Here is a 16559-nt window from a genome sequence, read left to right as displayed (position 1 = left end):
TGTGCCAAATTTAGTGCTATTACCAGGGATTTTATGGTATGGTTGCTAGGTTTCTTGATTTTTCTTCAAATTGACTTGCTGACTCTATCGACTTCAAAAGAATGTAGCACATTTTTGTCTGATTCCAACAAATCATACATCATTTTGAAAATAACAATAACTAATTTTTGAAAATGTGCTCATTTCGACTCATTTTGTCAGTGCTGGTCACACATTTTCAGCATTTATCATTTCAAAAACTGAAAATATAAAAATAAGAAGTGAATTCAAAATATTAATAAATACTGTAATAGTACATATAGTATTATAGAAGGCTATATAATACTAAAACAACATTGGGCCAAATGTTCACTTTTAAACTGTAATATAAATCTTGCAGATCATTGACTGACGTGGACTGGTATTAAATGAATTCCAAATTACTAGAAAACACAAACTATCTGGTCAGAAGTACACTTCAGTCAAAAGCCCTTGAAAGCTCAGAGAAGTCAGAGAAGGTGAGAGAGAAGCAGCGTTCTCTATCCCAGGCGTCTGTCATCTCTGGGGGAACATCAGAACTGCCTCATTCACTATTCTTCCCAGCACAGAGGCAGTCGCCACCTGCTTCAGTCCCATTCTCCATCAGACCATGACTGTGCCTAGTTCCTCTCTCTTCATTAACGCATCGGCCTGCTGCTAATAACACTTTGGTGGCATCTGTTCCCTCACGTGTTTTTCAAACGCAAGCGCAAAATATAACAGTTGTGATCTAATTTACTGAATCTATGGCTATACCTTTGTCTATTCTTTACAGCATCAAATACAGCTGTAACTTCTGTTAATAGATTTTTTTACATTTAGATAAATCGAACAAATAATTTTTTTACTTTTTTAATGCTGTATTGTGAATGATTCACTGTGGATGTTAGGCACCTGTAATGCCCCTTTTTACAAGATGTAATATAAGTGTCTGTTGTCCCCAGAATGTGTCTGTGAAAACCAAATTAAGAATAAGTTCACTCGACTTTTGTATTCATGGCTACATTTTATTTATTTGTTCCCTTGTTCTTGTTAAATTGTGCCCACATTGTACTAATTTGCTCCCTCATTTTATTTAAATTTTTCTAAAATGAAGGGTACAAATTAATAAGTTGTGGGTACGTCAGTTAAGTTGTTGCCTATCTGGCCTATTGTGGTCTCCGTAAAATGCAGATGCAAATTAGCCTAAGGCTAACTCTGGTGTAATGCATCAAATGTTTACATTTATGTTTTCAATTACACATGGTCCCTTTTAAATAAAAAAATGTAAAAAAAAAAAAAAAAAAAAAAAAAATGGGTTGGGAATGGGAAATTTTGTGCTATGCTAAACTAGTAGGAAAAGCTATTAGGTGTGTCCTAATTTGCATACTTATGCCTTTTTTGTTGTATAAATAGTGTGAGTAGTGTATTCACATTGGTTTTCTTTCTTAAATTTGAAGTAATTTATTCTGTATATCACTATTTAACCTACAAATGTCCTCCATGCTGCACTGCTGAAGACGAATTAATTGAGACATGTTTAATTTTTTTTCACTCTTCTGTGGCTGTCCTCTGGCTTACAAGGATTGAGAAGATGGTCTTTCTCTGTAAGAGACGCAGTGATGCGTGTAAAAAGAATATGTTCCATTTTGCAGCCGCTCTGTGCTGAAAGTGCTATTGGATTAGCCTACATTGCATGACTGAAATGTTGAGGTTAGATGACAGGTTGATAACGTTTTATCATTTTTATTAAAAATAATAACACACAAAGCTCTGCAGAATAGAGCTGTTTATTCATTATGCTAATTTACTTACCAGAAAGTCTAATTCTCTATTGATACCCACTGGAATTTCCTGTGGGTTTTTAGAGTAGTTTTTTTAATACTCATTTTTCTATTTTAGTTTTCAGTAATGAGTAACACAAAGTTAGTTTTGTTATGGTAGGCCTACTTGAAGAAACTTTTGTTCAACAACATAAATTGCTAATTAAATTGCTAGCAAGTTGCTAAAAGGACTTGAAATACCACAATTATCCAAGTGTACGCTTGACAAATTGTAGTTTAGCAATGTATTAATAAAGTATGTTTTTACATTACATTTAGCAATTTAGTCCATTGAGTCCCACACTTAAAACGCTTTTCAGTTGATAAGTCAAATGAAACCTGTGGTTAATGTTACTCAACGAGATGTTCATGTTTTGTCCTATAACAAATGACAAATTTGCTTTAACGCACATTTGGGAATGCGACATGCACCAACCTTCCCATTCTTGTTATGAGAAGCGTTTATCTTAAGGTCAACAAAAAAGCACAGCAAATCTGGATAAAAAAAAAAAAATGTATTACAATCAGAATTTTTATCAGAAGAATAGAAGATTTTGTCCCCAAATCCTGCAGGCCTAACCTGTTGTTAAGTTAAAGGTGCTGTGTGTAACTTTTTTCACTCTACTAAAGCATACAAATACCATAATATGTTATATTGAGGAAACATGCTATAAGTTCACATACTTGTTTCTCTGAAAAACACTTCTACAGCCAGTTATTTTACTTTGAAATGTGCGCTTCCAGGCTGGAATGTTTGTTTTTGTTTTGGTCTGTGTGATACTGCACGTTGCCAATTTGCCAATTGATATTGTCATTTGCACTCACTTCCTGTTGCGTGTGCTCAAACTGGCAACCTGTGTGAGCACCGTCCAGTCTGAGGAGCAGATGGCGGGAGAAACAATGATCTCCGATATTTTGAATTTGGACTGCAGTAACTATTTCGACATTGTCATAGACTGCACCTTTAACATTACTCAGAGACATTAATGCCTTTTTCTACAACATGAATTACAAAAAATGTAATTATAACTTTATTGAAGTAACGTTGTGATTATCATTCCAGGAACTTCTACTATATCACCATGCTGCGAGACCCTGTGTCACGTTACCTGAGCGAATGGAAGCACGTGCAGCGCGGTGCAACCTGGAAGACTTCCCTTCACATGTGTGATGGCCGCTCTCCCACACAGGACGAGCTGCCCACCTGCTATAACGGAGACGACTGGTCGGGGGTCACTTTAAACGAGTTCATGGACTGCCCTTCAAACCTGGCCAACAACCGGCAGGTGCGCATGCTGGCCGATCTCAGCCTGGTGGGCTGCTACAACCTCTCCACCATGAACGAGAGCGAACGGAACCCCATTCTCTTGGCCAGCGCTAAGAATAACCTGAAGAACATGGCCTTCTATGGCCTGACGGAGTTCCAGCGCAAGACGCAGTACCTGTTCGAGCGCACTTTCCGTCTGCGGTTCATTTCAGCCTTTACACAGATCAACAGCACGCGCGCCGCCAACGTGGAGCTGCGCGACGACATGCGCAGCCGCATAGAGCAACTGAATTTCCTGGATATGCAGTTGTACGAGTTTGCCAAGGACCTCTTCCTGCAGAGATACCAGTTCATCCGCCAGCGTGAGCGGCAGGAGGAGAGATTGAAGAGGCGGGAAGAGAGACGCTGGCTTAGGGAGCGCCGAGTCAACCAGAGCAAACAGCCCAGTGGGGAAAACAAACCTCAGGTCACCACAACTGAGGACTATGCCAGCCAAGTGGTCCGTTGGTGATATCTCTTGGAAACATGCACTACATAGGCTAATACATAATGGACCACTTGAGGAAGAGTAGGTCACATTTTGAACTAATGAGTTTCTTTTGTCGTGAAGCCTGTTGCACTGCAAAAAATCATTGCCTTGAGCAGTATTTTTGTCTTGTGTTATATAGTACATATTATCTAAAGAGTTCTTTTTAAAGAATATATTTAGAATTAATCACTTTTCTAGTTTTTAGCATAGAATCAAATAAAATTGAGTGATAATTTATGCTTAAATCGACAGGGCAAAAATTGGTTGAGAAAACTTTAATTTGAAGATACATAGGCCTACCTGCAATTGTTGTCTATTTTAAAATAATTTTAAAATGTAATTTATTCCTGTGATGGCACAGCAAAAAAAAAAAAAAAAAAAAATCAAAATCTGCCATTCAAAAGTTTTGGGTTGGTAAGATTTTTTATGTTTTTGAAAGAAGTCTCATATATATTAGTAAAGGGATAGTTCACCCAAAAATTAAAATTAGCCCATCATTTACTCACCCTGAAGTCATCCTATAGGTGTATATGACAGTTATATATAAAAAAAATGGCTCTTCCAAGCCTTATATTGCCGTTTCTGTTTTGAAGTCCATAAAAGTGCATCTGTCCGTCATAAAAGTGCTCCACACGGCTTCGGTTAATAAAGGCCTTCGAAGCCATGGGTTTTTGTTAGAAAAATACCCATATTTATAACTTTATCATCTAAAATAACTAGCTTCCGCCAGACGACCGTACACATACTACGCAAGTCGACTTGCGCCACAAGAGTAACCCGTGATGCATATATGACATAGGATGTAGGAGTATCGTAAGCTTAGACTCCTCTCCCGTTTTAAACAAATAGGGCAGTGCAACAAACTGAAGCTCCTCTTCTATTACATAGAAATCCTCTGACATTTCTCTTCAAAATTTCTAATATGCGACTGGTGTTTTGTTTTGCTCTTTACTCTGAGCTTCCACGTTTGTCATTATTGTGCGTCGGGTCAGGGGTTAGTCTTCCACCGTAAATCGATGCTTACGGCCGTCTGTCTGAAGCTAGTGATTATAATTTATAAAGTTTTAAATATAGGTATTTTCCTAGCCTATAGCCATGTGGAGTACTTTTATGATGGAAAGATGCACTTTGATGGGCTTCAAAACAGAAATTCAAAACATTCACTGCCATTATAAAGATTGGAAGAGCCAGGACATTTTATAATATAACTCCGATTGTATTTGTCTGAAAGAAGAATGTCATATACACCTAGAATGACTTCAGGGTGAGTAAATCATGGGCTAATTTTCACTTTTGGGTGAACTATCCCTTTAACTGCATGCATTTTGCAACAGAACATTGTTTTGGTTGTGCCGGCTCTGGCTCTTATTACTCGCCTGTTGAGTAATTTTTACAGCATTTAAAATCCCCAGGTCTCGACATCTCCAAAAGCCAAGCCAATCTTGATTCTCGTTTTATGACGAACGTTCTCTTTTTGCCAGCTGTCGACTCTCTGTTCTGTGTTTTTATTTTTATTTTAAAGGGTGATTCCCCTGAAGTTGGAGATTTAGCTTTGTCCATGTCACCTTTCACGCTCGTTGCGACAACTTACCTATGCCACTCACACCATAGTTGGAGAAACTTTTCTCAATTTACGAATGTGGCGATATCACTGATCTATATAAATGTTCTTTACAAAGATCAGTGGATGAGACGCGCAGATGAGTGACGTACATACACAAGTGACATACGTACACAATATCCTGCGAAAACCATTCCGCCCAGTCTAAAATAGAAACACTTCTACAACAGGCTTACCATAGTGAGTCAGGGTGAGACAGAAACGCATTTTGAAAGAAGGATTGATGTATTTATTAACTATTTAAATGTTTAATTTAAAAAAAAACATGATAGTGATGAAACTAAACTTTACTTTTGTAAAATTATAAATGTTTACTCTCACTTTTGATCAATGAATTATGTACTGTTGAATAAAAGTTTCTTTAAAAAAAATTATTCAAAATCTTACTTTCCCAAACTTTTCAATGGTAGTGTAGGTTATAGGTTCAACTTATTGTCATTGTGCAGAGTACAAGTCCAGAGCCAATGAAATGCAGCAGCTTGTTAGCAACTAACATTTTCACATTACATTTATTCATTACAGTCAGCAAACACTTTTTGCATTTTTATCTTCTTTGAGAGTCTAAATATTTGTATTGTAAAACATGACAAAAATACTGACTGAGAATTTTTTTTTTACAGTGTGGTTTCTCAAGATTTCTGCAGATTCTTTTGCAATGAAATCAAGACTGCAATGTGCATAGACTGCAATCCTAAAGCTGAAAAAGGTGGATCTGTGCTTATTCGCCAATAAGCAACATTGTTGTGAAGGAACAAACCCTGCACCACAGAGTATTATATAGGTACAACACTACAATGTGAGGGGTGTACACTCAAGCTGTGTTCTTGCATTCAAAAACAGCTAGAGATAGTGAATGGAAAAAAAAATGCAGACAAATTTTTAATGCCCAGGCCTGCTGCCAGTAGATATTCTCAGAAGACACTCTCTGAGCTCTCTTTTTTTGTTGGTTTCTTTTTGTTGTTGTTGTAAGAATCAAACTTACAGCACGGAGACAGTCTTTACTGAGAATCTGTAGTCTCTGGTAGTTTCTCAATGATATGTTGTGCAATTCAGGGTTTGCAGACACAACCACATCAAGAGCCTCATCTGTGACATAGGAGCAGATAAATATTGCAGTTGCTACTGTAAGATATTTAAAAAAAAATCTTTCCTTCATTGTTTTCTTTCTTGTCACATGATTTATTTGAGAATGAGTTGCACAACTGTTTTTATACAAAAAAAAAAAAAAAAGACAACGAGAGTGGTATTTTCCATGTTTTATAATTGCAAATAAAAGTGTGAACAAAACAAAATAAACCCATCCTGTTCCCTAAGCCATAACTGTAAGAAGTGGACTTCAGCTTAATGATTTTCAGCTTAATTCATTGTTTTAAAACTCTTTTTGAGATTGAGATTGTGTGTTAAGAGTGAAAAGTAACTTAAAAACACAATGCTAATAACATGAGAGGCCATGCCAATAATGAATGAACAGGTGAAATGTGAAAACACATCACATTTGTAGGCCCTCTAATGGTGAAATAAAAATCACATAATTGCTTGTCTAATTATGATGGTTATAATACTTCAGCTCATGTTTGACTTGGAATGGAGCAATGTAAAGATTTTAGGAATGTTTGTACAATAGATAAATCTAGTATGGAACTGCATTATGCTGCAGAAGAGTTTCAGGAAGATTAAATCAATGGGTCAGTATTTGTTTCGTCCCCAGTGCTGTTTCACACATTTCTGTAGTCCTCATTAAAACTTTAACTGTCTGGGAGAATATTTCTGAAGCCAGAACTTCCAAGTCACATGGAATGAAATGCTCTTTAAATCCTTGAACCACTGGCGGTAAGAAAGAAAACAAAACCTTTTCTGGTCAGTACTTTGTAGCACCTTTTAAAAACTATATTCACAGATGCTGTGTGCAAATGAATAAACGGTGTAAACACATTCACTTTTTTTTCTATACATAAAAGCAAATAAACTGTCTGTATTGCTCATTGTGGTTATGGAGAACATAGGAATGCTACATTTACAATTTAAAGTTTTGGAATGCATTACCAGAAATATATGATTTTAGACCAAAAAAGAGAGAAAAAGACTGTAAAGTGGAATGTTTTGTTTTCTTTGTATATGCTGTTCCATTTTTTTAAAAACTTGAATCTGTGCTGCTATTTGTGTTTTTTGTTTTATTACCTTAGCCTTTATTGTGTGGCCAAAAGAGGTTTGTATACCAATGCAAGTTTTTGTGTGTATGTGTGTGTGTTCTGAAATATCAGTGTTGCAATGTATTTTAATTGCTTTGTTCACTTAAGTGCAATATGATATTAAAAATAACCCCTTATGACCCCTTATTTAAAAGTGATGCTCAGATAAATATATCATATTTCTCTCAAATGCATAATTATATTGACCCGGGGCTGAAGCACAATAAGATTGTTCATTTCACATGAATTTTCAGTGAAGTTTTAGCTCAAAGGTCTGGCATAATTTGGTTGATAGTGCCATTTTGTTTGATATTTTGAATCTACTGTAATGTAAATGTGTTTTACAGAAAGTGTGGCATTTAAATACATGTTGGGCAACTGGGTAAAATCTCAAAGGTGCCATATTCTCTGTCTTTGTGATTCAACCACTAGAGGGCAGAGAAGCTCCACCAATGTTATAATGATACCCGTTGTTTAAACAGTGTCAATAACCTTTTAAAAATGCATTTCTGCATTGATTACTCATAAAATGTGGGTTTATCTAATTTAACACTGCATAAACTAAAAATACGCAAACTTTTTTGACCAATACAAATTGGGTAGGCCTATTTTTAAAATGAAATCGGCAACTGAGAAACATTAGTGCACCTTTAAAAGAAAGAGTTGGAACTAGATAAAGGTGATTTTTCACCTGCACTAGGAAATGACGCATTTCATGTAATTTGGCAGAATTAAAAGATGTCATATTAGACAATATTCATCCACCGGTCACCTGAAAACCATTTGGTTTGGTTTCTGCAGTGACATCATGCTTGCCTTCAAAGTGTTTGACAGAAATTGTGTCATCTAATTGTTAGGTAGGCTAACTGTCTGTCAGAAATATCTCTTCAGAACATAGTTATTATTATTATTATTATTTTATTTTATTTTTTGTAGGCTATTGGTGTCTGGAAAAAAAAAAAAAAAAAAAAAACTGACATGTGTAAGTGTGTGGTTTGGTGCAGATGTTGGTTTGATTTACTGTGATAACAGTGGAGCAAATTTTCTTGATCTTTGTGACTCAAATCTTTTATAAGTTTAGTTCAGTGGCCCTTTCTGCATGGGTTACAAGTGATAGGCTGCTTCCGAATATGTTTACTTTCCTACTATTAATTAAGAAAAAATAGTTATAGTAAAAATAGTAAGAAAAAAAGTAGAATGTCCGAATTCACAATGTTTATAAAACAGTAGTTTATGAAAGAAAGTAGTACTAGACATCTGCACACTAGTTGTTCTTTTACAGTATGATGTCTTCTGTCTGTTCTGATGGTGTTTACTGTATTTGGCATTGAAAAAAAAAGAAAAAAAAGAAAGAAGCTAATTTAAGAGTTGGTCACAATGGAGCAACACAACTGAAGAACAGAGAGCAATGTTTTGATTGAACTGAAAGAAATGTTAGGCTTACAGTTCCTTATTGCAAATCTCATGCCTACTGAACTGACATACTTCTGGGAGTCAAATACTGTAGCTGCCCATAAATACTGCTGTGTTTCCTTGTCTGTGAAGATTATTAGTCATTCAGGTATTCAAAGGATGTTTGGTTTTATGTGGGTGTTTGTCAGTGGAGATTTCCCAGCAAGAGTGGATGAATGCTCATGGACGAGTGGAGAAACCTTTTTAATTAATAGAAAGCATCTGACCCAAATGACCCAGAATAATTTCACATATTTTGTGTCCTTATATTGTTGAGTTTGCACCTCATACCAAAAATCCAAAAGTGTACATTTTAATAAATAGGTTTTTGCATACATGTTACCTTATTGTTTGACAGTAATATATACAGTGTATATGTTCATTTAAACATTTCGTAATATTTACATCACAAGATACACAGCTGTAATACAGTTAAAACACTATTACCCACTATTTAAAATTTTGTTCAAGTCTATGTACTAAGATGCTTATAAACATATATACACTTACTGTTCAAAAGTTGGGGGTCAGTAAGATAAAAAAAAAAATTTTTTAGGAAGGATGGAATTGATCAAAAGTGACAGAAAAAAACATTTATGTTACAAAATATATTTCAAATAAATGCTGGTGTTTTGAACTTTGTTTTTTTCCCCAAAGAATCTTGAAAAAAAATGCATTACACTTTTAACAAAAATATTAATCAGTACAACTGTTTTCAACATTGATAATGATAAGAAATGTTTCTTAAGCACCAAATCAGCATGTTAGAATGATTTCTGAAGGAACATGTGACAGTGAAGACGTAATGGGAAATTTTGAAATAGTATAGTGTATATACAGTACACACACACACACACACACACACACACACACACACACACACACACACACACACACACACACACACACACACACACACACACACACACACACACACACACACACACACACACACACACACACACACACACACCTAATGTAGCCTATAGAACACAATATGTAGGACACAGTGTATCAGATCCTCAAGAGGTCTGTCTTTGACATGTTTTTTGGTGTGTGGATCACAGATATGGTGCTGCTCGTACGTTCCCTGTGCACAAAACTCCAGAGTGCCTGTTGAAACCTGTCTCCTGCCAGTGTATAAAGCGCTAGGTTGAAGAAGGTGTTGAGGCCCGCCAGGGGTCGTGACAAGATGTAGGCTGCATGGATGCCTCTTCTCTGCATGCACGACACACCAGCGCTGCGCAGGCTATCCACCCTCAGTACACGCATTATATGATATGGCAAGAAGCACACCACAAACACCACCAGAATCAGAATGGTAAGCATGCGAACTCTGGAACGACTCGGCCTGTTTCTGGATATGCTGCTTCCCAGAGCACCTGCAATGTGAGTGTAGCTCCAGCACACCACCAGCAATGGCAACACATATCCAAGCATCGTAAGTATCCAACCGTACCACCATACCGTATCAACTGGATCATTACTGGCGAAGTCAATGCATTGCGTCATGTTGTTCTTTTGCCGTAAAGTAATCATCTCCAACATTGGGCCGATCTCCACCAGCGAAACGGCCCAGACAGCCAGACAAGCCAAGATGCCCCATCTTTTCCTCCGGATCTCAGCAGCCTTCAGTGGATGCACAACTGCGATGTAACGGAAGATGCTGAGGCAGGTGAGGAAGAGGATGCTGCCGTAGAGGTTATAGTGGAAGCAGAAGCGAATGAAACGACACATGAACTCCCCTAAGATCCAGTTTCCGGTAATGTAAAATTGGACCAGCATAGGTAAACTCAATGCATACAGCAGATCAGCTACTGCCAGGTTCACCATTATAATGCTGCTGCTCTTCCAGGGTCGGAGCTTTGCCAGGTAAATGATGACTGCCAGGAAGTTTCCCACAAATCCAAATACAGAAATGATGCTATACATCACTGGCAGATAATAACTCTTTATGTAGTCATCAATGGGAGGACAGTCAGTTGCATTCAGTTCCAGGCCTGCCATTGCTTTCTGTTGCTTTTCAAAAACAAATACACAGAGGTGACAGTTTTTCTATTATCTTGTAGTGTTAATGTGTTGCGTATAGATCTAATCTTTTGAATCCATTCACCAAAAAGATTTGTTCAGATTCATTCACTTACTCGAAGTTGAATGGCCTTTTGCTTGTTAAAAATGTGTCATTGAATCATTTACACAACCGATTCACGTGACGAACTGAACAATATTCTTCATGAACGAGATGTATAGTTCAATTTTCAAAATTTGCAATAGCCCACTTGTCACAAAAACAGTCACTTTAAAAAGTTTAACACTAATAAATGAAAAACATCAGTACAAGTGAATCAGAACAATTTAGTCAATATTCATTCTAAAATACAGATTCGGTCGTGAACAAAATCACTAATGTTCTCAGAATATTAGCATAATCAAATTTGCGGCGAACAGCCGATGAGCTGTCCAAAAACTATGATAGTTAACTTATAACTTATACCATGATATTATGGTATACTGTACCATAAAAAAAAAATTATAAAAAAAAAGTAATTTCCTGGTTCTTTTTTGTAAGTCTAAATCATTAACCTATACATTTTTCATGTTTTCAACATAAGGCATTTTGCATTCACTCACCATGATGAAGTGCTCACTTTCTCCTCAAGTTGTTCAATCTTTAATGCAGTATCATGAATACACACAGTCTTCAGCAGAGCTTCAGTGATTTGTGGTTGTCTATCAAGTGTCATCTGTGTTTTTGTATTGTCTGGCTTCACTTCCAAGAAACACATGCGCGTCAAATGAGTCAGCTTGTCCACCACAGCGGTGGGAATTATTCCTTGAGTTACTATTTAACATTTCCTGTAACTTCCTGATACAGACACATTTCCTGAAACATTTTATTAGAAAAAGTCTTTATAGCCCACATTCAAATATACTGGCAGTGGAAGGTCTGTGATTAATCATTTCACAAAACTGCAGTTCTCAACATTTCTTGCAGACATACACCTGCATGTCTTGTCCAGTGAACAAATATGTGCAGTCCTTCTTTGAAAAGAATTTGTGTTTGAAGAACACAAAGAAATGAGTTTGACATACATCTGATATCAAAAGTCACAAGTTCAGATCGGAGATGACTACAGCTAACAGTTTTTGCTTGCAGCTAGCAGTATTTTTCTTTGTAAAACTGAATAACGAAGTAAGATACGTATTAGGTCTACATGTATTGATAAAGCACCATTAGATTATGTTTTATGGATTGAACCGGGAAGTTCTTGAACACACTTTATGGTATGAGGAAACAGGAGGACAAAGAAATAACCAGAAGGACATCAACTTCTGTTCATTGCATGTGCAATCTGTTTGCAGTAGTCAAACAAAGGTTCTTCCTCAAGGTCTCTTGTTTTCTCATTTGTATTGAGATCAAGTAAATGGATAAAATAAATTAGACACACGGCCCATCTGGATAAATTAAAGCGATTACAATGGAGAGTAAATGGTTTGTTTTTGTGCTCATCAAAAGTGCAAACTGACTTTTTGTAATTTATTTGATCAAAATGTATAAACTGTGATGCATTTTCCCACAATCCTTTGATGAATAGAAAGTTTAAAATAACAGCTTTTATTTTAAACAGAAATCTTTTTGTAAGATTATAAATGCCTTTACTGTCACTTTTAATTATTTCCAAGCATCCTTGCTAAATACATTTTATATTTTATTCTTTCAATTCCTTTCAAAAAGTCAAAATAAGTAAAAACAAGTCAAAGTAAACTTCTGTAAAAGTAATGTAGCCTTAATAAGACAAACCATCAACCAAACAGACCATCCAAACAGACCATTAACAACACAAACATTTGCATTAATATTGGCTGTGCTCCAATAACTAATCAAGTGTTAACACTAGATGGCGTGCAGTATTCATTTAAAAAAGAAAAAGAAAAACCAGCCAGTTGTATAAATATCACATAGGCTACATACATAAAAAAAAAATCATGTGGTTGTCTTTTCCCATCAAATGTCATTTTATAAGTTCTGGATGAACCAGTGAAATAACTCCAGCAATCTGCTCTGATTACTGAGATCATACCGAACCCAACTTCCAGACAACTCTTCCATGATCTGTTCTCTAGAAGAACTAGGCCTACCTGATCTGGCAGTTAGACATTTTGTTCCTAATACCTGGAGAGAGGCTGACTTTAACTCAAAATGTGGATAATAGCCTAATAAAATAATAATAAATATAATTACTGTATATCTGTATACAGTTAAAATAAATCTAAAATGAGCAACATTAGACATCTGCTGCACATTGGGGTTTGATTACTTCCATTTCATTCAACAGTCCTAAAGCATAGCCAGGTCCATTAGTCTATGTGTAGGCTACTCTCTCAATACAGACTCAGCATACAATGGATCCTGATTAGTGATTAATTAACCAGTTTTATTTTTTCCTCTCATAATTCTTCAGCCCTATCACATCCATATTACACCATATCTGTAATATGTCTTGCACTTGGCAGCACAAGGGTTTTAGACTATACAATAAACAATAGATACAATTATTCAACAATTATTGAAAACAATAGATAGAAGATCTCTGTTGGTGTGTGCATGTTCTTACTCAAGAGACTTCATTTCAGTGCATTTCAGTGACCCAGTCACAGTGCATATACATTCATATTTTAGTTTTTTAGAAAACATTTTCTTTAGAATTTCAACAACGTTCTGACTACACTTTAGCTTTCTTGGACTTTTGACATCTTGGTAAGTAACTTATTATTGAATCAGAGGACACTTATGGGATGTGAGGGACTTTTTTTCAGAGGAAAAATGTGAGCAGCAAAATGCTCTCTTTTTAATCATATTGCTGTTGGAGAAATAATTTACAAATAAAAGGAATCTCATTTGTTTTTCTTTCCTATAGAAATCATGCACCCTAAGATGAAAAATTGAAGCCATTTCATTTCAGCCAGTAATGTTTTTATTCCAAAACATACTAAGAAAATCTTGTAGAGAAGACAACATTTTACTACATTTTCAATGTCTATTTCGACTGGACTAGTGTCAGGTCTCAGGCACGTGCAGAGGGGCGGCTTTGGGTGCTCGAGCCCCATGCCCTATTTCAAAATTAATCAAAAGTGCCCTTCTCAAACAAATATCAATGATAATACTGTGGTCAATGAAACTAAATGCATTTGATTATAATTTGCATGACAATGTGTACAAAACTAAAGTAGCCTAAATTCACGTTTATTTGTACGTTTCTGTCAGTCTGAGGTGTCGTATATATATATATATATATATATATATATATATATATATATATATATATATATATATACATACATACAGCTTCTCTCTCTCTCTCTCTCTCTCTCTCTCTCTCTCTCTCTCTCTCTCTCTCTCTGTATATACAGTATATACACTCACCTAAAGGATTATTAGGAACACCATACTAATACTGTGTTTGACCCCCTTTCGCCTTCAGAACTGCCTTAATTCTACGTGGCATTGATTCAACAAGGTGCTGAAAGCATTCTTTAGAAATGTTGGCCCATATTGATAGGATAGCATCTTGCAGTTGATGGAGATTTGTGGGATGCACATCCAGGGCACGAAGCTCCCGTTCCACCAAAGATGCTCTATTGGGTTGAGATCTGGTGACTGTGGGGGCCATTTTAGTACAGTGAACTCATTGTCATGTTCAAGAAACCAATTTGAAATGATTCGAGCTTTGTGACATGGTGCATTATCCTGCTGGAAGTAGCCATCAGAGGATGGGTACATGGTGGTCATAAAGGGATGGACATGGTCAGAAACAATGCTCAGGTAGGCTGTGGCATTTAAACGATGCCCAATTGGCACTAAGGGGCCTAAAGTGTGCCAAGAAAACATCCCCCACACCATTACACCACCACCACCAGCCTGCACAGTGGTAACAAGGCATGATGGATCCATGTTCTCATTCTGTTTACGCCAAATTCTGACTCTACCATCTGAATGTCTCAACAGAAATCGAGACTCATCAGACCAGGCAACATTTTTCCAGTCTTCAACTGTCCAATTTTGGTGAGCTCGTGCAAATTGTAGCCTCTTTTTCCTATTTGTAGTGGAAATGAGTGGTACCCGGTGGGGTCTTCAGCTGTTGTAGCCCATCCGCCTCAAGGTTGTGCGTGTTGTAGTCTCGCATAGCCAGATCTTCAGACTGACGGCAGAAGGTCTGGACTCTATCGCAGCATTTCTTGGCCAAGGACCGCCCAAGAGGACGTTTGACTGACATGTAACACAACCAATCACAGTTTGTTTTGTACCGCGTCATATTTAGGGGCGTGACAATATAATGTTGATGTCCCTACAATAACAGACCGGCGTGCATCTAATAAATTATTCATTCAAGAAAGCTCAATGGAGCCGCGAACTTCACATACTTTTGAAAATACAGCGTTTAGTTGATCGTGGTAAGCGCTCATTGTCTCAGTTGTATAAACAACGGCTTTCTTCTTCCACGAGGGGTTTTGGCGTCATGACATTTGTTTCCCGGCGGACCGAAAATAAACGCGACACTCGCGCCCGCCGGAAATCCGATAAAATTCAACCAATCAGATGACGACTTCGACATTCCTGAAGTGTTTCCAGTTAAGTGTACCATATGCATCAGACGTTTAGCCAACGTTCCGTGGGCGTGACGTCTGAGGCTGAGACTATGCGTGTTGTGGCTTCACAAATGCTTTGCTGCATACCTCGGTTGTAACGAGTGGTTATTTCAGTCAAAGTTGCTCTTCTATCAGCTTGAATCAGTCGGCCCATTCTCCTCTGACCTCTAGCATCAACAAGGCATTTTCACCCACAGGAGCACCCACAGAACATACTGGATGTTTTTCCCTTTTCACACCATTCTTTGTAAACCCTAGAAATGGTTGTGCGTGAAAATCCCAGTAACTGAGCAGATTGTGAAATACTTAGACTGGCCCGTCTGGCACCAACAACCATGCCACGCTCAAAATTGCTTAAATCACCTTTCTTTCCCATTCTGACATTCAGTTTGGAGTTCAGGAGATTGTCTTGACAAGGACCACACCCCTAAATGCATTGAAGCAACTGCCATGTGATTGGTTGATTAGATAATTGCATTAATGAGAAATTGAACAGGTGTTCCTAATAATCCTTTAGGTGAGGTATATATATATGCCCCCTTTTCTACATTTGAGTCCCTGCCCCCGAGGAACTCTCTGCACGTCCCTGGTCTTTCTGAATGGACAGACACTTCATTAGCAGGAGTTGCTGTGTGGTTGACGTGATGACAGATTAGTGTGCGTTTCTGTTGAGCTACTCTGTGTCCACTCTCTCAGGCAAAAGCTGGAGTCCATGAGCAAATTATCTGAAAATGCTGAAGTGTGGTGTTCAAGTGAGATTCTTATCAGAGCACTGAGATGCACCCCAGTGGGTCTTGACCAAGACTAGAATATAAATTAAAGATACACTAAGTAAAAGCAAATACATTTTTATTCTGACCATTGCCAAATTCAACCTATATTTTCAAAACAGTTCTTTGATGTTAACTGTGCTTAAATTATTAAGTAGGCTAATTATCCTTACTGTCTTTATATTGAAATTCCCAATGGTTGTTTTTTTTTAAGCTTTTGTTACTTTTTAAACGGAAGGACTGATTTATGTACAGATTAATCT

At 37.0% G+C, this 16559-nt stretch overlaps 2 protein-coding genes across 4 annotated transcripts in view; one reads left to right on the top strand and one right to left on the bottom strand.

The window, feature by feature from the left end:
- The window catches only part of hs6st3b (heparan sulfate 6-O-sulfotransferase 3b), a 96998-nt gene extending 89310 nt beyond the window's left edge, over positions 1-7688 (top strand). Inside the window, exons 2-3 of one of the 2 annotated variants that reach the window (XM_082176410.1) lie at positions 2884-3586; positions 5858-7688. In XM_082176410.1, coding sequence (XP_082032536.1) covers positions 2884-3586; positions 5858-5896 — 742 coding nt within the window. In that variant the 3' untranslated portion in view covers positions 5897-7688. Of the gene's footprint in view, positions 1-2883; positions 4676-5857 lie in introns of those variants that run through there. The other variant, XM_082176411.1, reaches the window with a different exon arrangement.
- Positions 7689-9063: 1375 nt separating this feature from the next.
- Positions 9064-11696, bottom strand: LOC309503684 (2-oxoglutarate receptor 1). Of its 2 annotated transcripts, none has more exons than XM_082176445.1 (2): positions 11510-11696; positions 9064-10897 (listed from the first exon to the last, which is right to left on the bottom strand). In XM_082176445.1, exons 1-2 carry the CDS (start codon positions 11510-11512, stop codon positions 9893-9895), a joined length of 1008 nt encoding a protein of 335 aa, XP_082032571.1. In that variant the 5' UTR covers positions 11513-11696; the 3' UTR covers positions 9064-9892. The 2 variants fall into 2 exon arrangements, with proteins under 2 accessions (XP_082032571.1, XP_082032572.1); XM_082176446.1 differs by having other exon boundaries at positions 9064-10891.
- Positions 11697-16559: the final 4863 nt, after the last annotated feature.

The sequence above is a fragment of the Leuciscus leuciscus genome (genome assembly GCF_965113295.1).
Source record: "Leuciscus leuciscus genome assembly, chromosome: 7".
NCBI classification, from domain to species: Eukaryota; Metazoa; Chordata; class Actinopteri; order Cypriniformes; family Leuciscidae; genus Leuciscus; species Leuciscus leuciscus.
Note: the sequence above shows the minus strand (reverse complement) of the source record. Positions and strands in the feature narration are given on the sequence as shown.